The sequence below is a fragment of the Pseudoliparis swirei genome, chromosome 14 (assembly GCF_029220125.1).
Source record: "Pseudoliparis swirei isolate HS2019 ecotype Mariana Trench chromosome 14, NWPU_hadal_v1, whole genome shotgun sequence".
NCBI lineage: Eukaryota > Metazoa > Chordata > Actinopteri > Perciformes > Liparidae > Pseudoliparis > Pseudoliparis swirei.
This window is the reverse complement of record NC_079401.1, coordinates 1,889,836-1,914,296: the sequence shown is the minus strand read 5'-3', so window position 1 is coordinate 1,914,296 and position 24,461 is coordinate 1,889,836. Positions and strand designations below refer to the sequence as shown.

Sequence of the window (24,461 nt, the reverse complement as noted above, 5' to 3'; positions counted from 1 at the left end):
CGGCTTTAATAGATTACTGATGGTCGGCCGCAGGTATTTCCAGGTTAGACATTTGCGGCGGGACGCCCAGAACGAGATCATTTGCTAATCCGCCCATTCTCACCTCTAAAGAAATAAGGCAACACGGCCATGTTTGTTTCAGGTGTTCGGCTAATCGCGCGCCGCTATATCTCGCGTAGCTTCGATCCTCTTAGCGAGAGGGGCGGAGCTTGTTCGGCGTAGCGGCGACGTCGCTTTCTCGAACTTAACAGCCGACGCCGAGGTTTAAACAATTCCGCGTGCGGCTACGCCAAACGTCTTTTTTTCCGTCAGCAAACACGGAGGCCGCTCGCACTCAAACATCGTTCCGACGGCTTCCGCTGGCGTTTAAAAGCTTTGCTCGCTGAAATAAAAGTAATTAATTGGTGTTATACACCGAGGACATAATTTTCCAGTAACTGGCACATATTTAATTACCAGTAATTGTTCCCCGAGACTTGTTCAAAAGTGTTGCGCGCCAGACAGTTCTGATGTATTATACACTAATCCTGCACTTGATACTCAGTCAATTAGGGAATGTGTGTCAGAGAGCAATCATGTAAACAGCATTGTGGAACACACACACACACACACACACGCACGCACACACACACACACACACACACACGTCCTTGTGAGTAACGACTCCTATATGTCGCCCTTCGCCGATGTCCACACACACAAACACACACACAGATCCTTGTGAGACACGCAGCTTATAGGTTGGCCTTCGCCGGTGTCCACACACACACACACACACACACACACACACACATCCTTGTCAGACACAGGGCCTATACGTTGGCCTTCGCCGAGGTCTGCACACACACACACACACACACACACATCTGCCTCACTGCCCTCTGCCCCCCCCTCGGGGAACAGATCCCTACCTCTCCTTCCCGAGGTGTTAATGCCTGCCAGATTGGAGGAAAGTAATTTGAGATCATTTCGCAACAAAGGCCGCAGATACTGATTAACACGGGGTCTACTTTCTCCTCGGTCCCATTTAGTAGAAGAAGAAGAAGAAGAAGGGAAAAAAAGCGTCGGCAGCTAGATGTCCTCCCCCTGTGCCTCGGGGGGCAGCGCGGGGCCAGAGGCTGCAGTCGGGGCCCTTGAACATGAGAACAGGGTTTAATAAGTAAACAGGAGAGGCAGAGCTTCTGATCAGGGCCCCCGGTTCGCGCTGCGAGCTGATTAGCCCTGCCGATTGTACCTTGTAATTGCAGTGCCTTGACCCCCTCTAGGCAAATATTAGATTTTTAGCGGTTTAACCTTTCCAGTCGTCGGAGCGGGGCAAATTGCGGCGACCAGATGTTAAGGAGCCCAGCGGTAGTCTGCAGCCCTTCTGATCAGCAGGGGGGTGGATGGTGGGGGAGGGGGGGGAACTCGCAGATTGAACCTTTTCTTTTTTAATATCGTCTCAATTTCCCCTCTTGCCTTTCAAGCTGATTTCTCACAGCGGTTTTCCTTCCCTCCGAGAAACGCTGGTGCACTCCGACGCTCCTCATCCCCTCCTCTGATGTCTGGGTTACAAGCGAGGCATATTATTTAAAATCAGTCTAGTCACAGTCATTAGTGTGTAGGGGGGGGGGGGGTGATCAATAAAGAGATCAATGGGAGATATTAACCTATAACTGGTACCTCTGTTCAATCACTCCAGTAATTAGTCACCTGGCGAGCTGCAGCTCTTCTATTGGACGTTTTTTTTATTGTACATACATTATTAGTATTTATTGTCCTGTATTGTGCTCGCTAAACTCTTAAAATGCGCCCAATGTGTTGGCAGTGTGTCATCGTGCACAAAAATAGAGGAAAAGGCGCAACTGTTAGTTTATTTCAGACTCATTTCCGTTTTTTTAATTATTATATTTCAACCAGAAGGATGCAGAAGACCCCCATGGAGCAGATAGAAGATTCCTTTTAAAATATATAAGAAACTGTAGAACTGCAGCAATTGTGTGTATTTAGTGTTCTTTTTACCACTTAAACTGCTGTATTGTGTCTCTCCTCTTTGTTGTTGTTTTATGTTTATTATGGTCTGTCAATCTGGTGCATGGTGACATGTATGTTTTAACTGTACATGGTCCCATTGCTTCGGATAAAAGGCGTGAGCTCCCTCCCTTGTGGTCCAAGTCTCCGTCCAGATGAAATGGGAACAATAGGAATGCTGGAATTTCCCCGGCCCGACCCACACAGATATGTGAAGCCGCCAGCTGGGCCTGGTTTCCATCCTCCTCGTATAGGTGTCTGCGCAGCCAACACAGAGACACCGAGGAGGTCAAAGGTCGCCGCTTCATTCATAATCTTATATGTGGTTTAACCTAAGAACTGGATGTGTAGATGTGTGTGTGTGTGTGTGTGTCGGTTCCCACCGGTGCTTTCTGCGTGTTCATGCTCGGAGTCTGCGGGGGCCTTTGGGGGAAACCTCTGCAGACTGGGACCATTATGGGAAACTCTTTCGGACGGGACGAGATGGTGGAGGAGGCAGCGGAAGTTTTTCTTGGGTCGTTCCCAGACGTTTTCTCGAGATCTCGGGTTTCTCCCCCCCGACCAGCGCCGGATCCAGATCCTCTTCCTCCCCCTGACGGGGCAGGGCTGGCAGCTGCGTCTCCAGGCCCCGGCTCACCCCGCGCGTAATGGTTTCCTTCCTCCCCCCGAGCCTCTCTCACCTGAAAAAAAAGAAGAGAGAGAGAGTCGGATGGGGACGGAGGGGAGGAAAGGAGTCATCTCTTCATCCCAGAGGTGGACTGGAGTAACCCTTCAGCTGGAGGGGAAACCCAACACGGCCTCCAGCCGCCGTCTGAGAGGACGGGGGGGGGGGGGGGTGGGGCACCAAAGTGGTTCCATGTGAGACATGGAAGTGAAGTCTGGGAAAGGCCGAGATCGACACCCTGACCCCCCCCCCCCCCCCTACCTTAGAGTCCCGTCGCCTCTGATGAGAGGATATAAATACAGGAATAAGATGTCGATGACAACTCTGATCCGCTTCCGATGACAGAAGAGATGCATCCTGGGATGGATTACTCAACGAAGTGTCACCTGATTTCATTCCCCACTGTTCTCTCCACACGTTTTCTCCTCCCACGCCATTTTTTATTCGTCCGTTTCCTCCCGTTAGCTTCAGTCACACTCGGCTCTGTTGTGACTGTTTCTTCTGTTTTAACGTGAAACTTCTCAGAACAGCAGCAGCAGCTCCGGCCCGCTCGAGTACCCCCCCCCCCATCCCCCCGTCCCCCTAATACCCGCAGACATCTATGGCCGCCGCCCCGATCTGTTGCACGCTCCGGTCATTTCACGCGCTGCCAGAAGTGCTTTGTGATTATCGTGATATTGATGAAGGCTGATTCCTGCAGGTAATCGCTGGCAGTTCAGCTGTTTCTACGCATCTCAGCGAAATGTCTCTATCCATTACCGCTGGCAAATTAATTTACACTCAGTGACTATACTTGTTGATAATCTACCAATTGTGTGTGTGTGTGTGTGTGTGTGTGTGAGCCTGACAGAGCATTTAACTTGGTTCATCTCACACAAAGACAACTGTGTGTGTAAGCTCGACGCTGCACACTATATGATTAAACTATATGTACGTATAGATTCATTGGTGGCACTCCATATTATATCAATTTCACATTAACACGACAAAGTATAACAATACATGTATTATTATTATTTTAGTAGCAGTATGATAGCAATAGAATAACACAGGCATTCAAAGAGAGAATAGGAAAAGGAAATGATAGCTATGGAGTTAAATATAAAGAAATGAGTGGAAGAGGAATAACAATAGATGTGAGAAAGGGGGTGGAATCAAAGTGAGAGTACAAAGGGGATGTGAATGGGGAACAATGGGAACAGGAATGTAAGAAATAGGAATAAGAATAGACATGGGAATGATATGATGAATGGAGGTATAGAGAGAAATGCAACAGATAAAGGGGGAGTAGGAATAAGAATATAAATAGTGGAGGAAATGGGAATAGGCATATAGAAGAAATGAAAATAAAAGGAGTACGAATATAAATCTGAATCTGGAATAACAATATAAATGCTGTGTGTCTGGGGGTGAGGAGTACTTTTTTAAATATACATTTAGATGTGTTTATGCATATGTTTACAGTCTCCTAAAGAGGCCGCTAAGTATTTTAAAGACGTGTGATCCCCGGTACAAACGGCTCGTACGTCAACGTCCACATCTGGCTGTGATGCATTGTGGCGCAGTGGAGATCTCTTCCACCGCGGGTAAATAAATACGCCTTAAAAGAGCAAATGAGCTCGAGCAAAGTGGCCCTTTGAGTCCACATGTTTGTGGAGCAGCCATAATGGATTCTTTAGAGCCGTGAACGGTTTATAGGCATGACAGCCATGTTTCGGCACGATGGGCTTATCCCTACGCAAGGCGCTAAGGATATTAGGGAATCAGCGTAAAGCAGCATGGAAATGATGACTGGAGCAAAGCCTCAGCTCGCTGGTATTATAAGCCCTCAATTCTCCAGCAATCCATCCTTGGGAAAAGAGAGGAGGAGGGGGGGGGGGGCTTGGCACTGCTCCACGGTGTGATAGCCTCCATTCTTTCTTACTCCCATCTTTGTTTTAGCCACACGGTTTTTAAAATAAAGGATGCTGTGCAATCTGGGGACGGGGGCACATTTGTGGGGAGGTCAACGGTGTTTTCCTTTTTGTTTCTCCCAAGGAGCCCCCGTGTTGTGCATATGGGAGATCTGTTGGAACAGCTGGAGGAGCCAGCCCCCCCCCCCCCTAATGCCTGGCACGGAGCGGCTGCCTCGTATGAAGCGTCGGTGGCACATGCCGAGCATGAGGTTCCCCACATTGAATCCCTTTTGCTTTTCCTCCTCGTTACGTGTGAGATGAATACGTCCACGGTGAGCTCCAACATCTCGGTCCACCCACACGGCGGCTCGGCCTGTCAGGGATGGGCCGCAGCAGAGGGATGATTAATGTCCCCCCCCACCACCACCACCACTGTAAATTATAGAGCGTGGGTCGAAACTATTTTTCTTATAGTGAGCAGCACGCTCGTGGCAAAAAAAAAAAAAAAAGGGGCAAACACTGTTCATCATCTGCCCGACGACAGCCCTCCTCGGGGCAAATTAACCACGCGGACGTATCGACTGGCATGTGGCCGGGAGTCAGCGGCCTTCACTTTGATTAATCTGCCCGTGTTCCTGTTCCAACTCTATCAAAGTAATCTAAGTGAAGACACACAGCATTGATCTGTAAACACAGCGTACTACCGGGTGGAAAACACTGAGAGGGGAATCAGCCCCAACAACTGGAGCTTCTCCTAAAGGAATTATTAACCAAAGGAAGGTTATTTGCATGCATTATAATGGCAAATATATCCGTTATTGTAAAATATGAACACAAATGTAAAAGATGACAAGATTGGAAGATGCAGCGTCAGGTTTGTGACTTGCCACCGAACACTTTTCATGTCAGATATTACAATAATTTAGTTTAATAGGCATACAGGGTGCTTTAACAAGTCAAAAGGGTAATATATATCCACATACGTAAATATCTTAATTCTGTTAAATGCAAAAAATATTGTTTTGTGGACAGCAAACATTAAAAATACACATTCAGGGGTATTTGACCAACTCCTTTCAGAGAGTGAAAGTCACACATGAACGTTATATTACTTCCTTACATATTTGTCCACTTCTTCTCAGCATCGTTGACTCAAAGCTGCAGAGAAAGCACGACGACGTGGAGGCAAAGGATCAAAATAACCCGATTGGTCTCTGACCTTCGTGCTGCAACATCAACCAGAAGACGTGCTGCACCTCGAGGTGAGAGCGTCCCTCACATGCAGCGGCGAGGAGAGGGGTTTGGAGAAGGTGACAGCCGGAGCTCATTTATCCAAGAAACCCACACTGATCCATCTCTGCAGCGCCCGGCCCCGACCGCAGCCACGCAGAACAATCTGTTTCTAGGAGTCGCCTTGCCAACGCGTTTGGCAGACGGTGACTGAGCATTTCTTCGTTGTGTTATTTCTGATAACTCGTGTGGATCGGGTCGCTTTTAAATCCTGTGGCGTGACACGTACGGCGCCCCGGCTATTGCCAGTGATTTCTACATGGAAGACAGATGGTGCTCACACGCCGTCCGCATTAAACTGGGCAGGGCAGAGCTTCACGAGGGCGACGTTCTCGGGTCTCTGGGGTCAAGCTGCTTCCAGATAGTTGTGTGCACACAAGGTGTCGGACAACATGAGGATCGTCTGGTGTCAGTCTGTGTATTTTTGTTAAATAATCTTCTTTCTGCAAATTTCTAATGGTGAAGAAGTTTTTTTTAACCTTTATACAAACATGTTTTGAGGAGTTTAAGAAAATAGCTGATGGCTGTTGTGAATTTATAACATGAGGAATAGTTTTAGTGTCCCGGATCACTGCAGATTTATCTTTTAGCTGCACCATGTGGTCAGCATGTTTTGAATTTCCACAATCTTGCATGAAAAACACCCGGTTTAAATGAGTTTGTCTTTGTGATATGTGGCTGATTAAGAAGCGGTATAATTGAAGCAACAAATACATCACAAGACGCAATTGTTTTGAAATGTTCTGTCCTTTAGACGTTTTGACTTGCTCATTTGTCCCTTCAAGCAGATTATGCAGCTGTGTGGTCTTCTGTAATGTGGCTTGGATTATCCGGTTCATTCTCTTCTTCATTTGTGTGCTGGTTTTGTTTGTGTCTTGTTCTAAAGAGGTTTAATAATAGATTTTAATTTCTCTTGAATAGATTTCTACATTTCCTTTCCAGAGCTGGTGTTTTGTTATCTTTATATGTTTTCCCACAATATAAAAAAGACCCTGTCATGATCATTTGAAACGCTTTGCCAAAAGTCGTACACAGTGGCTGCGGATGTGTTTATGATGGCTCAGTGTTTAATATTTGGTCTATTTTTGTTTATATTCTCAATAAAAAACATATTAATACATACATCATTATTCATAGTAGCCAAATCTAATGCTGGCTTTCTTTTCAAATACAAGTTAACAGAATGAATAACAATTCTAGTGGAGAAAATAAAAAAGATAACTTTTCTGGTATATATTTTCTGATTATATTTTTTTATCTGTATTTTTTTAAAGGAATCGGTAACTAAGTTTATAACGCTAATTGTTTGGCGGTTTCTGTTTTTTTACCTTAATATCTGTTTAAATGTGTATTTTCTAATTCACGGCACTTGTTGATGACGTGTAACAACTTCCGCCTCCGACGTCATCGCTGTCAGACAAGATGGCGGCGTCCTGTGTGCGGACCGTGGGATCGATTTTTGGAAAATGTGGGAATTGCAGCGCGAGTTTAAACACCGTCACGTCGCAGCTGAGTCGACAGGTGAAGTGAAATGTAATCTTTTTATAAAGTACAAAGTTATGTTGATTAAACACACGGGAACTCGTAGAAATAGACCAGCATGGAGTGACGGTTACGTCCTTGAGTTCTGATCGCCGCCAGGTTAGCTTGACGGATATTAGAAATTAGTCAATCAACGCCGCGTTTAGTTGTATCAAGCTGTTATAAACTTGTTTATGTCTTCAAATAGATTATTAAACTCTTAACTAGAGTTCGGCTGGTCGCTGCTTCCTGCCATGTCTCATAATAAACGTCCTTTTCCCTCGTTCTCAGGTCCTGAGCAGGCAGATATGTGTGAGCTCCGCGCTGCGCTGGAAGAACCTGGCGGCCGCGGGGCCCGAGAAGTTTACGGTGGAGTTCATCCAGAAGCAGGTGGAGGAGTTTAACATCGGGAAACGTCACCTGGCCAACATGATGGGAGAGGATCCCGAGACCTTCACCCAGGCGGACATAGATGTGAGTGCCTTACTGCATGCACGAGAATGGCTTAACAGTGTGCCCACTTTGTTGTCTTTACCATGTGCCCACTTTGTTGTCTTAACAGTGTGCCCCCTTTGTTGTCTTAACCGTGTACCCACTTTGTTGTCTTAACCATGTACCGACTTTGTTGTCTTAACCGTGTGCCCTCTTTGTTGTCTTAACCGTGTGCCCACTTTGTTGTCTTAACCGTGTGCCCTCTTTGTTGTCTTAACAGTGTGCTCTCTTTGTTGTCTTAGCCGTGTGCCCACTTTGTTGTCTTAACCGTGTGCCCACTTTGTTGTCTTAACATGTGCCCACTTTGTTGTCTTAACAGTGTGCCCTCATTGTTGTCTTAACCGTGTGCCCACTTTGTTGTCTTAACCGTGTGCCCTCTTTGTTGTCTTAACAGTGTGCCCACTTTGTTATCTTAACCGTGTGCCCACTTTGTTGTCTTAACAGTGTGCCCTCTTTGTTGTCTTAACCATGTTCACTTTGTTATCTTAACCGTGTGCCCACTTTGTTGTCTTAACTGTGTGCCCTCTTTGTTGTCTTAACCGTGTGCCCACGTTGTTGTGTAACTGTGTGCCCTCTTTGTTGTCTTAACCGTGTGCCCACTTTGTTGTCTTAACCATGTGCCCACTTTGTTGTCTTAACCGTGTGCCCACTTTGTTGTCTTAGCCTTGTGCCCTCTTTGTTGTCTTAACAGTGTGCCCACTTTGTTGTCATAACCGTGTGCCCTCTTTGTTGTCTTAACAGTGTGCCCTCTTTGTTGTCATAACAGTGTGCCCTCTTTGTTGTCTTAACCGTGTGCCCTCTTTGTTGTCTTAAGCGTGTGCCCACTTTGTTGTCTTAACCGTGTGCCCTCTTTGTTGTCTTAACAGTGTGCCCTCTTTGTTGTCTTAACCGTGTGCCCTCTTTGTTGTCTTAACAGTGTGCCCACTTTGTTGTCTTAACCGTGTGCCCTCTTTGTTGTCTTAACAGTGTGCCCTCTTTGTTGTCTTAACAGTGTGCCCTCTTTGTTGTCTTCACATTAAGGGATAAGAAAAATGTCAGATTCTGAGATGCGTGTATTGTGATTTGGTTTCATAATTACAGAATGAAGGAGTTAATATATGACGTGTTTTTTTGGGAACCGATGGATGAATATCAAGTTACTGTAAACACGCCATGGAGTGTCGGCCCTGGTACTACGGAGCAGGATTTGGGGTCGTCGAGGTCACTTCAGGGTTGAGCCTGGGCCTTCAGTTCACTTCTCCCCTGGTATATATCGCCGTGGTCAGCTTAAACTGACAATTGCAGAAAGGAAAGACGGTAATAAATCAGCAGGTGTATGACATCACTGAGCAAAATACATCGGACTGTAGTTACATGTGTGTGTTCCGTCACATTCATGTTCACGTAGTCTGAGTTATCGTTAATTATGGAGGGAAACCAACTTTTTTTTGGTTTGCCCCCCAAGTCTTTCACACCGCTGGGGTTGCAACGGAAAGATGTGCCTAAAATATTGTCGTACGGGTGGAAGGATGAAGTATCGTTCTGATACTTTCAGCCTTAGTGATGTGTTTATCTTCTTATTAGTCTCATCGTATTGTTTTCTCTTTGCCTGTAGAATAAGCCGCTCATCTTTACAATATGAGAAGGTAGTAAGAGCAGAATTTGTAGAATTAAGTGGGCAGATTTAACATGATTTTAAATGAACACTAACATATATATAAGGCTCAAGAGATCAAAACTAACCCAGATATTGTTAAAAAAAATACAACTTGCACACATAGGAATGAGCCTGTTGCAGTGGTGACAGCAGGGTTCGTACGGTCATGGAAAACCTGGGAAAGTAATGGAATTTTAAAATGGTCATTTCCAGGCCTGGAAAAGTCATGGAAAAAACTTAAATCATAAAAGTTTTGGAAAAGTCCTGGAAATGTGTTATAATCACATGTTCAATTACGCTGAGTTTGAAATAATATGTTTTTTAAAGAAAGACGCTCAAAATATAAGCCGGCGTACACTCTCGATACGCAACATGTTCTACATTGTTCATGTTTATACTGAGATTTCAGTTTGGTCTTGGAAATTTGGTTTAAAGTCCTGGAAATCCATCGCTCAAAATGTGTACGAACCCTGTGACATGCTCCTTTATTAGCACCATGAACAGAGACCATCTGGTGGCATTTTATTGCCGTATTGTAGTGAGAAAGAAGCTCCGCTGCAGTTTCATCGTCTCAGACGAAGCGTCAGGCAGGTGGGGGCCACCTCTGGCTAATCCGCTGCATCGGGGATATTAGCAACGCCTTCACACACACACACACACTTCTTCCAGATTTTGGCAATACATCAGCCCTCACTGCTCCAACCATTTAGTTTGATTTCCCACTTTCCGTCCCCAGTGTGTGTCCCCCAACACACACACACACACACACCTAATGAAGAGAGCTGTCGGCGCCAGGCTGTGAAAGCCGAAGCGACGGCGAGCAGCCAGACTGGGACGTGTGGAGGGAAAGGGGAGCACTGGGGAGCACTGGGGAGCAGTGGGGAGGTGCGGACAGAGGGCCGATGATTCCCCCCCGCCGCAGAGTCCAGACTCCTCAGGTGTGACGTGACGGAGACGCTTTAATCGAGCTAAACGACAACGTCGTCTTTGTCGTGGTGGTTTTGTTTAGTGTCGCTGGAGATTAGAGACATTTCACGGGACAGTTTCCCCTCTTTTATTCTGTTTTTCCTGACATTTTGTGAAGTAAATGATTAAATAATTAATGAATGCAAACAGTCGTTGACAGATAAGCCGGCAGTGACTAATCTTTAGTTAGAAATGAGGCGCTAAAGATTGACTCGTTGATTAGGCGGGGCGTTACTATTGAGATTTATTCATGAATTGTTCTGTCGATTTTAAAATGTTAGAAATTAGTTTTATTTTTTAAATGTCCGGAGTGATTTTTTTCCCAGAAGCCCAATAGTTTTCGGCTCATAACACCCAAATAAAAACAACTTTAACTATAACATTCTGTGATGGAAAAACTAAATTGACTTTCAATAATTTCAAATAATAAAATATTTACGTTATTTATCAAGCAAAAAATAGAATTTGTATTTGATTTGTGTTTTTATATGATCATAAACCAGACAATGTTTCCCTTTTCACATCACACACTTTTCAACTAAACACTAGAAATTAAAGGTGGTGGACAACTATTTTGGACTTTTTTTGGCTTCTATATATACATAATATATATCTATGTGTATATATTGTTTTATGTCCCTTTGTTTTGTCACGAGAGGCCGTTTTACACGTGGTCACCAGACTCGTGAAACATCAGAACATGATTGATTTCGGGTGCCGCTGGACTCCTTCCTCCTCTGTCATGCCGCTGTCGCCCCTCGGGGATCTCCGGCATATTGTGCCGCGGCTCAGGAGACACACAGGTGTGTCTTCATCTGTTCCCTGCCCGTCTTCCCCTTTTTCCTCTTCCTCTTCTTACCCTTTTACCTTCTCTGCTTGTCTCTCACACCTCGACACACACACACACGCACATCTCTCGACCGGCCCCTTTCTTCCTGCTTTCCGCCGTTTTGACAACCTTAAAGGCGGCAACCTGTTCCCTCCTCGCAGCACCTGCTGCCTCACTAATGAACCGACAGAGAGGAAGGAAGAGGAGGAGGAAGAGAAGAGACGAACAGGCTGTCTTGATGAGTGTGGCGGGGCCAACACACTTTCTGTCTCCCTTCTCTTCCCTCACACACACAGCGCCATCTGTAGCCCTGCTAACACACACACACACACACACACACACACACACACACACACACACCCGGAGGGTGAACTTGGAGTGAACTGTTGGATGTCCACAGTGTCCTCTGCTCACTGTCAACGAGCCCAGAAACTTGTGCCTTTTTTCTGCTTGTTTTCTCCTCTAACTCCAGTAACACACACACACACACACTCGCCTTTTCTTGAACCCGCCAGCAGCTCGTGCGTCTTGTCGCTCTCGCCGTCGGCGTGACCTCCGTTGTCTCTCAAACTGCCCCCCCCCTCCCCCCTCTGACTCATCAATGTGTTTCCTCTCGCCCACAGAGGAGCGTGGCGTACCTCTTCCCCTCCGGCCTGTTTGAGAAGAAAGCCCGGCCCCTCATGAAGGTACGTCCGCGTGGGAGCTTCACTTTCCTGTTGGTGTGTGTGAGGCTGTAAATGTCTGATGGAATAATAGAAGACGATATCTACCAACTGTTTTTATTCCACAGGGATTCAAATTCCACACGACGTGAATGCTGGGTGTTAAACACATCACACATTTCACAGATACCGCGTTGTATTTTTGCTGTTGGGTTCTGAAATCGCACCTTTTGCCTGAGAAATACACTTTTCTCTTTTTTCATGCGAAAGAATTATTTATATTCTTTGTGAAAAAGCCCATAAAAGTCTCTGTCCTGCGTGTTTTATTTGACCTCACGCCAAATCTCCTGATTTCCTTCCCAGCACCCAGAGGAGATCTTTCCCAGGCAGAGAGGTATGTGATCTCCTGTTATACATTTGATCCAGAGTTGTGGGTCTTCCGTGTAAACTGATTGGCCGTCCTGTCTTTAAAGCCGTCCAATGGGGTGCAGACAGGCGTCCGTTCCACTTCCTGTTCTACACCGGCAAGCAGTCCTACTTCTCCATGATGCATGTGAGTACTGCAGCTGAAGCACAAAGCCCCTCCGTCTTTACGTGAGGTGGAGGTAATGCTTCATCCAGCTCCAGTTCCTCCTCCTCCTCCTCCTGCTCCTGCACCCTCGGGTCATATCCTATTCAGTCGGAGTGAGTTGAGAGGAGGCTGCGTCGTCCCCGAGGACCGGCAACGTCGGATCCTCTTCTCCACATGGAGAGCTCCGGCTGAATAGAGCCGGGGTTGAAAGAGAGGCGGGAGATTAGAGGAAGGTGAGCTGGAGGCAGGCGGAGAAGGAAGAGTCTAGAATATCTGGAATACTACCGGAGCTCCAGAGGACGGCTACCGGTGTTTTAATATCACAAAATAAACAGGTCAAAGGTCACGGGAGGAACACTCTTAAAATAATTAAATGAAGGAAATGCATAAGACAATAAGGGATTAAATAATGTAATTTATAAAACAATAAATAAATAATAATGATACAAATAATACTGTTCCTTGTATAATTGTACCTGCGAAATGTCTTTATTATAGAGATATTCTAGTTTTTTTATTTCATATATTCTTTATTTTCTTGTATCCAAATGAACCACTAGGGGGCACCAAACGGCCAACACTGGGCTGAGAACATTAAAGGACGTTCAAGTTTGTAATTTAAACGTAGAAATGATAAACTAGATATCATAAGGGAGGAAAAAAAGAAAACGCTGAGCTCCCGTATAATAACAATAATAATAATAACAACAAATGGAACAACATGTGGTGGGTTTTTGTGTCCGGGTTGAAAATCATGTTTGAGGTGTGGCACGTCTGGCTCGTCAGGCTTTTGTCCCGTCACAGGGAAGGACTCCTCCATGGGGAGTTTGGGAGGGGGGGAAAGGGGGGAGCCGCTGCACTCGCATCTCGGCAAACCTCCTCGTCGTCGTCGTTGTTGTTGTTGTTGTTGTCTTCACACGCTCAGCTGTTCCCCTTCCTGTCTGACCTTGTTCAAAGACGTTTCTCAGAAGAGAGGCGTGTGTCTGTCTGAGACACAGAGCAGGGTGTGATTTCTGAATATTGGTCCCAGGCGCTCACTTCTTACACACACACACACGTACACACACACACACACACACATTGTGCCCTGCAGCCGCAATCTGCACCCCCTGCTGTTGGATTAAATAGGTATGTCAGACATGTCAGAGCTCATTCTGCAGGTTTGCATGATTGCAGGCTCAAACACTCCCTTTTGCACTTGTGATTTTTCTTTCTTCCCCCTCTCCCGTCCAACCACACACACACACACACACACACACACACACCAGGGGTGTTTCCAGGAGGGGGCAGTGGCGTGTCGGCTCCTCTCCTCTGGCTGTTGTTGGACTCAGCCAGCGTGGCACATTAACCCGCTCGCTGCTCCACTGAGCCCTTTATGGCCTCGACCCTGGGGAGCCTGGAGATGCACCTTCCCCTCTTCCCTTGAACACATTCATATCCAAGCCCCCCCCCCCCCCCCCATCTCTCTCTTCTCATGCCGCATCTTTTTCATTTTTTTCATGATTTTTCTATTACGTTTTTGAATTTTCTCTTGCAAAGAAAATTGGTGTTTCCCCCCCCCCCCCCCTTGCCTGCTCCTCCTCCCGTACCCCTCTGTCTCCGGTCGGAGTGGCAGCGGATTAGAGACACTCTATCAAGAAGGAATTAAGCAAACATCTGGTGAATAATTGACGGGGAAATGAGTTCTCACCCGGGCTCTGGGTGGCTGAGGTTGGGGGGGCCCGCCTCGGGGACGTGACCACCCCCCCCCCCCCTTCGTCCATCTGTGTGTCTGCGCCCATCGCCGTGACGCACACTCCCCCCCGGGCCGTTCCCCAATGACGGGGATCTAACGGCGAGCCCCGAAACTGTCCCGTCATTTATTTATTTTGCCGTTTTTTGCAAGACATTCCGAATACTGCAGGAATCTGAATAAATGTGCATTTTTCCAAGCTTTCGAGACAAAGTTAGTGAACACAAACACCAGAATATCCAAATGATTTTTGGTGAAACATTTTCACAGTCTAGCTTTCTCGCTCAGCGTCTCACATGGAAGTCCTAAATGTGAAAGGGCCACGCATGAAGGGCTTCCACCCGGCTTCGACGAGGCCCTCGCCCCGTGGACGCACATGGCTGCTTGAGGAAAAAGAAAGTGTGTGTGTGTGCGTCCCAAATTAAATGTCCTACCATTTTACAGGAACTGTACGGCAAAACCCTGAAGATACAGAAGCACCAAGATCGACTGAGAGCCAAGGGCCTTTTCTCCAAGGACACCGCGTCGATGTAAGTGGAGGAACATGAACATTAAGAAGGTTGGTTGGGCCTCCTCCTCACGGCGTGTCTGTCTCCGGCAGCTCTCTGGGCACCAGCAGGTGGCTCACGAAGGAGGAGCTGGAAGTGCTGCTGGTCGAGGACATCTCCACTCACGACGTAGGACTCTCCCTCGTTTCCTCAACCCTCGCCGCGTCTATAGGTCGCCCACCGACACGTCCGATTCATGTCCCCTCCAGTACGCCCGCTTCATCCAGCTGATGGAGCACCTGCTGTCGATGCCGTGCTGCGGCACCGAGGAGGACTTTGTGCTGCGGCACCGCCGGCAGCTGGAGGTCCTGTCCAGCAAGCAGGCGGTGCCCGCGCTGGAGCGAGACGAAAGGGGCGTGGCCTTCAGCACCGCAGACGGTAGATAAACACACGCTCGGATGAAAGACGACGCTTATAAATACACTTTTTGAATCGGTGTGTTTTTTATTTGAATGTCCGCTCAGGACGGAGGAAGACGTCGACCGCCTCCGTGGTTCTTCGAGACGGCGGCTCCGGACGCATCGCCATCAACGGCACGGACTACCTGCACTTCCTCTCCGTCCTCCAGGACAGGTAGGAGGGCGGCGCCGATGTTCCCGCCCAGAGCAAATGTGTTTATATTCCCTCGCAGGATCCTTAAAATGCAAGACGTGATGTCATCCCCTCCGGAAGAAATAAATACATTAAAAAAAACAGCTTTTTCCCTCTAGCCAGCGTCGCCTCGTTTTTCTGAATTTATTTATCTCCTTCTCGTAAGTTAATTACACAGTTGAGTGATTGTGTGTGTGTGTGTGGATGTCCAGCGCTGGTGTCGTCGCGCAGTGTGAGGACGAGCTGTAATTGGAGCAGAGAGGTGACAATTGACTTTGTCAGCAGCCACCGGCCATTCAGCCGGAGACGCCATCCAGAACACACACACACACACACACAGGCTTATCCTGTTCCTGCTGACTCAGGAGTTGCTGTGTAATATGTGGTGGTGAGATTGTAAAGAGGGCTCTTCCCAGGGTGCTCTCTGCTTGTCTCAGAAGTCACCCAACCGGACCCTAACTGAGCTAAGCCTCTGCCGTTGACACCGCTATCTGTTAAATGGCGCCCATTCACGCCATTCTTTTTCCCTCCGTTCATTATTTTCTCCCCCTTTTCCTTCGCAGAGAGCAGCTGATGTTCCCGCTCCAGTTCATGGGCATGCTGGGCCGCTTCGACCTGGACTGCACCGTCAGCGGCGGCGGGCGGTCCAGCCAGGCGGGGGCGCTGCGGCTCGCCGTGTCCCGCGCCCTCCTCAGCTTCCTGTCTGAGGGGGAGGGGGAGAACATGAGACAAGGTGGAGGGGGCTAAAAACCAACATTTATATAATGTGCAAAGCAGTATTTGTATTAACATGGAAAAAGTATATAAAGATATGCACAACATAAATCTTCTAATGACACATTTTTCACCTGTTTCTAAATGTGCACCTGCAGCCGGTCTGCTGACCCCTGACCCCAGAGTGAGGGAGAGGAAGAAGCCGGGCCAGGAGGGGGCGAGAAGGAAATTCACCTGGAAGAAACGCTGAGGAAGAGAAACCGCCTCCCCTGAACTCTTATTGTGAAACATGCAGGCTGACTTCCGGTGTTTCCGTTTCCCAGAAGCCCCGTCGACTCTTATTTAAGCTCGTGGAAGAAGAACAGAGGACACCATTTCTTCACCACGCTGCAGTGAGCCTCTTCCGCCACCAGGTAGCAGTGCGTGACAAGGAACCAACAAGATTAATGAATATGTGGAGCCAATATATTAAAACGTTTCTTTTTCATGTGTTTTTTTGTATTAGTGTGTATTTATTTTAGCTTTTGATGACAAGGAACCATTTTAGATGTTTTCTTCACATTTTCTGATATCAGCTTTTAACTTTGTGCATATGTTTGGCATTTGTATTTGATAAATAATACCACTTAAGATTTCAATATGATCAGTTAGATGTCTAATCAATTGACTTTTCAAACGTTTCAGTGATTAACGTGTCCATACCTGCAGATGTATACCTGGTTTCCAGCATGTCGTTACCAGCTCCGGCCACTAGATGTCGCCACATGCACATAGAGCAGATTGGCTTCTGCTGCTGATTATTATAATATGTAAGGGGGAATTAGGTAATTAATTGAATGTATCTGATAAATAAGTAACTGCTCGCTTGATGCTCGAAAAATAAATAAGAAAATGTAACAATTCGACAAAAAGGATGAGACAATTAGTTAAGATGTGTAAGTTTAGTGTGCAATAAAAATCCTGCACAGGTTTTATTTGAGATATCGGATCCTAATCCTTACGATGACAGACGCAGTGTCCACCTGTCGGGGGTGAGGGGGGCGGGGGCGTGGAGGAGGGGTGGAGTCCAGACAGGCGTATAGACTCCTACCGGAACAGAGCTCAGTCTGGAGGGTGATGAGCTCCGCCGCCGCAGCAGCTCGACGCACCTGTCCTCCGGTCCCCGTGAAGCTCCCGAGTCGAGCTAGCCGCTCTACCGGCGTCATCCCGTTGTGTTCCGGCCCCATGGAGGCCGCGGTGCTGACCCACAACGCGATGCCGGAGCTGGATTGCAACAGCAACACCGTGAACGCCGAGCTGGAGGTGAAGAAGCTGCAGGAGCTCGTGCGCAAACTGGAGCGGCAGAACAAGCAGCTGCGGACCCGCTGCTCGTCCCCGACCTCGGCGTGCACGCTGGGCACCGCCGGGGGATACCGGCTCTCGAGCCCGCTGCCAACGCTGCTGTGCCGGTCGTCCTTGGGGTCGCTGTCGCCCCCGAAGGAGCCTTTCGACTATTTCCACTCAGGCGGGGATGAAGATGAGGATGAAGAGGACGACGGATACGAGCCGTCGGCTCTGGATGAGCTGGAACTTTTGGATTTAGATTCTCTGTGCTGCTCGGACGAGTCCGACGAGACGTGGTAACTATCCTGAAATGCCCGGTGCCGTGTGTTGCGTTCCGCGTGTGTCTCCCGTTCAGCCCTCATTGTGTCTGGGTGGGAACGGGCTGAGAGGAGATGCCACTTGTTATCAGGCCTGCAGCGAGCTGCCACCGTCAGGCCACACTCTGTGTGACATTGGTGCCTTGCTCCTCCACACAAGGGACTCGAACCCTAACAGGGCTTTAAAGGCCGCGCGGGTGTGATTTTGTTGCATTGTCAAAAGACACCAAATCCAGATTCAAATGATTGATTATTGACCTGACTGAGCATCAGTTTAAATATGGAGTTTTTAAAGCTGCAGCCAACAGTTGTTTCCCCTGTTTCCCATTAGCTCTTAATCAATAGGTACTTTAGCCCAACAATGAAGAAGCTAATGCATTCAATCATAAATATTGATGACGATAATGATTGTAAACAGATTAACGTGTTATCTTAATTGATCATCAGCTATATGCACTGAGCATTGCTGTATATACGTTATAAAATGGAGCTTCTGTGCTGAGTTTACTCTCCAGCTGTCGGTTTATCATCTTTAGACGGAGCAGGTAAAATCCTGCAATAAATCCCCACATTTAAAAGCGTTGGGAGGGTTTTAAAGAGGTGTTGATTCATCTGAATGGACATGTTGTGGTGCTGCATGAGAGGTGCTTCTAACATGCTGCCCACCCCCATATGAGTGAGGGAGGGGGATCAAAGTTGTGTTTGAAGAGTAAAGAGACTGGTGTTCCTCTTATTATTTGGCATATGGTACCTGAGGTTTGTGTCCTTGTAATCTATAATTCAGCTCTTCCGCCTCGTATGTGCTGGAAGTGATGATGAGCTGGAGCCCTACTTCTTCTTTGTGTGTTTATGGATAATTAGCATGAAAAGTTCAGATGGAAACATGTTGCCATGTCGTCTCTCAGCCTCTCCCCCCGTGTCCCTCCCCCAGGTTGTACGTGCCGTCCAAGGCCAGAGAGTCCAGAGACGACCACCTCCCGCCTCTGCAGTGGTGCCGGCGGCTTCTGGACTCTCCCAAATCGGAGGTGGAGGCCGCCAGGAGGTCACTGTCCCTCCGCCTGGAACAAGGTAGGAGTTGGGAGCCGGGTTTAGAGCGATGATGTCACCACCTGTTTGTTGCCGAGCTGTTCAGCAGGTTGGCTGTCTCCTCCTCCCCCGCCGCCTGTGACCCACAGACGGCCGATTAGCTCCTCCAGGCTATTTCAGACGGATGCACGCGGCTTTGAAGCGTGAGCTTTTCACCCGGTGGACTCGTCTCACACACACACACATCTCGGCCTCGAGGAGCCCTTATATGGTTTCTGGATGCTTTAAAGGTCTGGCACCAAAGTATAAACGCTGCTGGCTATTGGAAGCTCTTGTAGGTGTTGTACGTATAAAAAGTGGCGAGCTCGCCGTGGACCTCGGCGGCACCTTCCAGACTGTAATCCGTCCACTTCGGGGAGCATTAAGCAGCTCAGGCCCGGGTCACCTGACCCGAGTCCCGTTGTTATAATCATGCACCACAGAAGAAGAGGGAGTAGTAGAGCAACATCCTGCTCGGAGTGATGAGTCGGTGTAAAAGCAGCTCGGCCCAAAGAAGTGGCGCTCTGCCATTGGCCCGTTTGTGAAAGCTCCCGCCCTCAGCGATGAGGTCCAGCACTGAAGTGGATCAGGTCTGGACATCAGGGCTCTGGAGGACTCAAGGTCCTGGAGCCATGCCTGTGTGCAATGCCACAGCCACCATCGGACTTCTGGCTCGCTCCGATATGAATAAATAAATCTGTATTTCCAGCGATGCACATATAGAAGCAGATTGAACGTGTTTGTCTGTTTGTGCTCGTTTTTATTGATTCAGAAGACGTCATTGTACGTGTTTTATAAATTGAAGACTCGATGGTGTGTGTTTAGTAAATCTGAGTTTCACTGGTGCAGCTGGAGGCGGTGAGGCGACGGCTGAGCATCCTCCCACCAGCTCGCCCCGCCATCTCTCTCTCTCTCGTTCTCCATTGTGAGGCGAGGAGAGCCGTTGCCATGGAAACTATTAACATGAAAGGAATGCTCCCTCTCTGAGCTTTAGTGCCTTGTATTCCCGTAGAGAGATGGAGAGAGAGAGCCTTGTCCTGCATCCTGAAACACCCGCTGTAGTGAGAGCGGCACATTTTGATGCATCTTTATTCCCAAGATATTCATATCACAGCTGCTTCAAACCCTCTACATCTAAGAATAGTAATGTGTGTGTGACACACACATGAGACCCACACATTCTGCACCAGGTACAGCTGCAGCGAGCCGCTCTGTCGAGTTGAATCCAGCGTTGTCCTCTTGTGCCGATCTCTGTGGCGCTGTTGACTCGAGCGGTCGGTGTCAGACGCTGGTGAGGTAACCGCTGCACAGAGCGGCTTCTCTTCAAAGAGGGAGGGAGGGAGAGAGAGTCTGTGTGTGGCAAGTTAGTCGTCCACTCGTCTGCATACACTTTGGAAGTGTTTGAATTAATACAGAAGAAATGCATTTCATGTACGAGAGACTAAATGTTTCTTTGTCCATGGAGCTCGGCTCCGTCGTTGAAGAACCCCTCCATGTTCATCATGAGGCCTTTTTCACAGGTTTGCTTGGTGTTTTAATATCACAGAGCAGGAGAACATTTGGTCTTATGCAACCACGTCCTGCTGCAGCGTGGTGTGTGTGTGTGTGTGTGTGTGTGTGATGGCTTCTTCTCATCCATCGGCATCTTTTTTAGTGTTGAGTGATTTGTTATTGTCTGAACTCCCCCTCTGCTTGTCTCCTCCTGCCACTCCCTCCCTCAGTCTCCAGGTGGCGCCGCTCCCTGTCCAGCCCCTCCCCCGCCTCCTCCCCCGGCCCCCCTCTGAGTCGAGTGTCGCCCGTCAGCTCGTCCCCGAAACACTGCTCCACGCCCCAGTGGCCGGAGCGACACGGTAACCCGGCGCCGTGACTCCAACGCTCCGACAAACATTTGAGTTTATGAAACTAAAGATGTCTCCTCCCTCCTCTTTCCTCCCTCCTTCAGCTCCATGCCTCTCCTCCCCGCTCCACCCGGTCCTCCACCGGGCGCTGAGTCCTGTTGGGCTGGACCTCTCCCCCGCGTCCGAGAGGACTCCCACCTTCTTCCCCGCCAACCGCAGTAGGCCTCAGTGCTGCTTCACACACACACACACACACACACACACACTCTGAACATCCATGCGTTGTAGTAACCTGAATATCGAGGTAGAACTGGGTCAGCTGCAAGCTTTTTGCATATGGTTTCAACATGTGGGCGTCTACATTGCATTATTTGTGATGGAAAAAGATAACAGTGGAGAGAGAGGTAGAGAGAGACACACACACACACGCCATTTATTGTAAGATTTGTTTTAATGTATTTTTTCAAAGGCCGCAGCCTCCGATACTCCGGTCTCAGTCCCCAGTCGTCCATGGACGGAGGTCTGGAGGACGACTCCATCGCTCTGGGATACAAACTGCAAGACCTCACCGATGTCCAGGTCATGGCCCGGCTGCAGGAGGAGAGTGAGTTGTAGATTTCAGTGCACACAACAACCGAGTTTCTCTTGAACGCACACACACACACACACATACGTGCTCAATATACCAATTTATTTCTCCTGTCGTCTCGCTGCTTTCTAATATTTTAACACGTGGCAACAGATCTCAGAGCTCATCGCTACTTCAGCTTCATTAACACCAGAAGGTGATGATTGTGTGTGTGTGTGTGTGTGTGTGGCGCTGGTCCTCATATCCCGCCCCCCCAGGTCTAAGGCAGGACTACGCCAGCACGTCGTCCCTCCTGGCCAACCGCCACAGCCAGAGCTTCAGCTTCCAGCTCAGCGCCGGCCCCGGCCTGGACGAGGAAGACGAGGAGGAGGAGGACGACGAAGACTACGGCCTCCTGCCCCCGCCGCAGCCGCGCTTCACCCGCCTGCAGCACTCCCACACCTTCACCAGCATCCGAGACTGGCGAAGAAGCAGCAGTTCCCTGTCCACGCCGCCTTCCACCCCGTCCACGCCGCCGTACCCGTCCGCCGGGTTCGCCTTCCAGACCCTGGTACCGGGACCGGGACCGGGACTGGGCAGCCTCTACGCAGCCGAGCCCCTCGGGTTCAGACCAGGATCGGGTGAGAAAAGATCCGATGACCTGCTGTGCACCGGCAGCAAATGCAAAACCCCAATTGGTGACTATTTGGCATCGTGAGAAGCTGGTGACGCCTAAAGAGAGATCTCTGCAACCCAAAAACTCAATTCATACTTATTCTCGTATCGCACTAGTTGAGGGACTTGCAAGAGATGGATTAAAATAACAAAAACAATGCTCCAGCTTCTCAAAATGCAACTTTTCTCTTCCATGCATATTGTATTGGGGGCGACTTCGTCGTGGTGTCCAGCCGAATATGTAAGTCGACGTTGTTCATTAGCGTCTATTTAACCTCACAAACATCGAGAATTTCATCGTTAACATTAAAGTTAATCAACTTCTAACACGAGTCAAAATGTCCTCCCAGGTATTCTCTTTTTTCAATCCATCATGCGTCGACTGACCCCTCAACTGATGTCCCACCGCCTAATAATAATAACTGTCTACGCCTCTTAAAGCCTTCACACTGTTTCAGGGAGAGAGAGGTTGATGGGATTAAGGGGGAGGAGTCTGACTGAGGGAGCTGAAGGGGCGGAGTCAGACTAAAGGCACATGCATGACCCCGCAGCCATCCGTAATAACACTTTGTGTGCCTGTCTCCGTCAGATAAGCTGCGAAGGAGCATGCCTAACCTCGTCCGAGCTCCCAGCATGCCCAGCGCGCCCAGCCCCCCCCATCCCAGTGCTTCCCCGTCTTTGCTTCGTAACAGCCAGAGTTTCGACTCGTCGAGCGGGTTGGCTCGACTGCAGTCCTCCAGTAGGTTTATTTGCCTCATCATACTTTGTTTTTGTATTCATAAGAAATGCACAAAAAGGATCTCACGTGATCTCTCGTCCTCCAGTCCCGTCCCAGCTGCAGAACCGGGTCCAGAGCGTCGGGAACTTCTCCACGTTGTCACGGAAGCCGCTGAAGGCCACCGCCTACGTCAGTCCCACCATCAAGGGCTCCGCCTCCGTGCCGACCCCCGCCGCCGGACCCCAGTGTCTGAATATTGGCGGCGGCAGTGGCATCCCTATGCTCGGTAAAGCTCCGGATGGAGGGGGGACGCCGGGCTCCACCCCCAACACGCCCCGCAGGAGCCTGCCCCGCCCCGTCTCTTTTGTTGGCTCCACCCCCCGGAGCAAGGCGGGCCAACAATCACGGAGGTAAAGCCTTAAATTAAAGTGTACACGGTAAATATAAAATGTAAATGTTCCGTCTGATGTTGGATGTGAGCGGTCTTGTCGTCCTCAGTCTGCTGACGCCTCCAAAGAGCCTGTCCACCCTGAGTGCCCTCCGCGACAGCAACTGGAGAGACGGCTGCTACTGATTGGCTGAGTGGTGCAGTGGCGACCCCCGCTGGCTGGAGTGAGCCACTGCACCTCGACGTAAACCGTCTTCCTCTGGGACGTCTGAATGGGTTTTGACCAAAAAGCAACTTGAATCTGCGCGAATCCTGCATAGAATAGTTCCCCGTTATCCAAAAGGGGACCAACTGGACCCGATCCCTCATGCCATCCGTTTCAATTCTATGCAGAATCTGTTCGGGGAAGGCGGGTTGTACGATTTTTACTGACCGCTCCACTCTTGAGTTCATTCTGTGCCAAGAGGGAGTTGTTCCCTGTTGCCCTTGTGCAATAAAACCACTAGTAATGCTAACTAAAAGAGGGCTGCCAGTTTTTAATGAAAGATGCCTCACAATACTGTGTGTATTTATATATTTATTTTATATGACTTTTTTATTTATTTTTAACTAATCAGGTGTTTTCCCCTCTGGCAACAAGCGCCAATGATGCTGCTGAAAATGAATCCGCTCCTGTTAGTTTGGGCACATTTGATCTAATTTTTACCAGACGTTAAAATACGTCTTGTGTACAAAGCTAAATATTAAGTGTGCTGATTATATATTATTATACGATTTATATATGGTTGAATTTTAAGTGTGACCAAAAGTAAAATGTCTGAGTGTTTACAAAATTGTCTCACCATAAAAGCTGTGCATATTAACACTTTATAATTGTTTAACGCCCTATAAGGGATCTATTCCTGTTGCACTTTGTACAAATCTCTGAATTCACTAATATTGTTATGTTCTGTTTGCTAATGTTTGCACATTCTTTTACATTTGACCTGGATTTAGGAGGAGAAAATGCTTAGTTTAATGTTTTTTTGGGGAGATTTCAGTTATTACAGGGGATATCGTAGCACCTATGTTTGTAATATTGTATTTAAATGACCGTTACCAAGTGGCACATTTCACAAAATCCTGACACTTTTGTTACTGTGATGGACTAAATGAATGCAACTTTTTAAAAATATAATAATAAATTAAAAAACACTTAATTAAAAGTGACTTTTTCCTTGTGATTATAATAGTATGAGTATGTTGCCACCTAGTGGTAGAATTGTGGAAGTCTTTGACTATGCGGTTCTATGGACTCTGAGGGATGGAAACCGGAAGTGTAATGCTGTCACGTGACTGAGTTAGCTCTGCGCTAAAACCAAGATTATGTTGACCTAAATTGCCACCCTTAAATATGCCGAATTATTTGTAGGTAGTTCCTGAACGCAACGTACTTATGGACGTCTGAC

The 24,461-nt window shown here is 48.2% G+C and overlaps 2 protein-coding genes and 1 long non-coding RNA gene across 6 annotated transcripts; 2 read left to right on the top strand and 1 right to left on the bottom strand.

Moving 5' to 3' along the window:
* Nucleotides 1–1,835: 1,835 nt before the first annotated feature.
* LOC130204514 (uncharacterized) lies at nt 1,836–6,100 on the bottom strand. Of its 2 annotated transcripts, none has more exons than XR_008833694.1 (2): nt 5,690–6,100; nt 1,836–2,690 (listed from the first exon to the last, which is right to left on the bottom strand). It is a non-coding gene; the product is annotated as an uncharacterized LOC130204514 (long non-coding RNA). The 2 variants fall into 2 exon arrangements; XR_008833695.1 differs by having other exon boundaries at nt 5,789–6,100.
* A 1,166-nt stretch (nt 6,101–7,266) lies between these two features.
* Nucleotides 7,267–16,612, top strand: mrps9 (mitochondrial ribosomal protein S9). The gene is made up of 11 exons (XM_056431288.1): nt 7,267–7,380; nt 7,672–7,854; nt 11,927–11,989; nt 12,329–12,359; nt 12,439–12,518; nt 14,713–14,798; nt 14,870–14,945; nt 15,026–15,194; nt 15,281–15,389; nt 15,971–16,140; nt 16,280–16,612. The coding sequence occupies exons 1-11, from the start codon at nt 7,282–7,284 to the stop codon at nt 16,369–16,371; spliced, it is 1,158 nt and encodes a 385-aa protein (XP_056287263.1). The 5' UTR covers nt 7,267–7,281; the 3' UTR covers nt 16,372–16,612.
* Nucleotides 16,613–16,697: 85 nt separating this feature from the next.
* Nucleotides 16,698–24,218, top strand: LOC130204507 (SLAIN motif-containing protein 1-like). Of its 3 annotated transcripts, XM_056431283.1 has the most exons (9): nt 16,698–17,740; nt 18,693–18,829; nt 20,548–20,676; nt 20,769–20,882; nt 21,134–21,268; nt 21,511–21,873; nt 22,497–22,646; nt 22,732–23,035; nt 23,124–24,218. In XM_056431283.1, the coding sequence occupies exons 1-9, from the start codon at nt 17,238–17,240 to the stop codon at nt 23,197–23,199; spliced, it is 1,911 nt and encodes a 636-aa protein (XP_056287258.1). In that variant the 5' UTR covers nt 16,698–17,237; the 3' UTR covers nt 23,200–24,218. The 3 variants fall into 3 exon arrangements, with proteins under 3 accessions (XP_056287258.1, XP_056287259.1, XP_056287260.1); XM_056431284.1 differs by lacking the exon at nt 20,548–20,676; XM_056431285.1 differs by lacking the exons at nt 20,548–20,676; nt 20,769–20,882.
* The last annotated feature ends 243 nt before the right edge of the window (nt 24,219–24,461 follow it).

Bases quoted from the DNA above. Each gene is read 5' to 3' on its own strand.
- LOC130204507 (XM_056431283.1), top strand. From the start codon at position 17,238: ATGAGCTCCGCCGCCGCAGCAGCTCGACGCACCTGTCCTCCGGTCCCC. The intron at 17,741-18,692 runs GTAACTATCCTG...TCCCTCCCCCAG, and splicing joins GACGAGTCCGACGAGACGTG to GTTGTACGTGCCGTCCAAGG. The intron at 22,647-22,731 runs GTAGGTTTATTT...CTCGTCCTCCAG, and splicing joins GGCTCGACTGCAGTCCTCCA to TCCCGTCCCAGCTGCAGAAC.
- mrps9 (XM_056431288.1), top strand. From the start codon at position 7,282: ATGGCGGCGTCCTGTGTGCGGACCGTGGGATCGATTTTTGGAAAATGT. The intron at 7,381-7,671 runs GTGAAGTGAAAT...CCTCGTTCTCAG, and splicing joins CGTCGCAGCTGAGTCGACAG to GTCCTGAGCAGGCAGATATG. The intron at 11,990-12,328 runs GTACGTCCGCGT...TTTCCTTCCCAG, and splicing joins AAGCCCGGCCCCTCATGAAG to CACCCAGAGGAGATCTTTCC.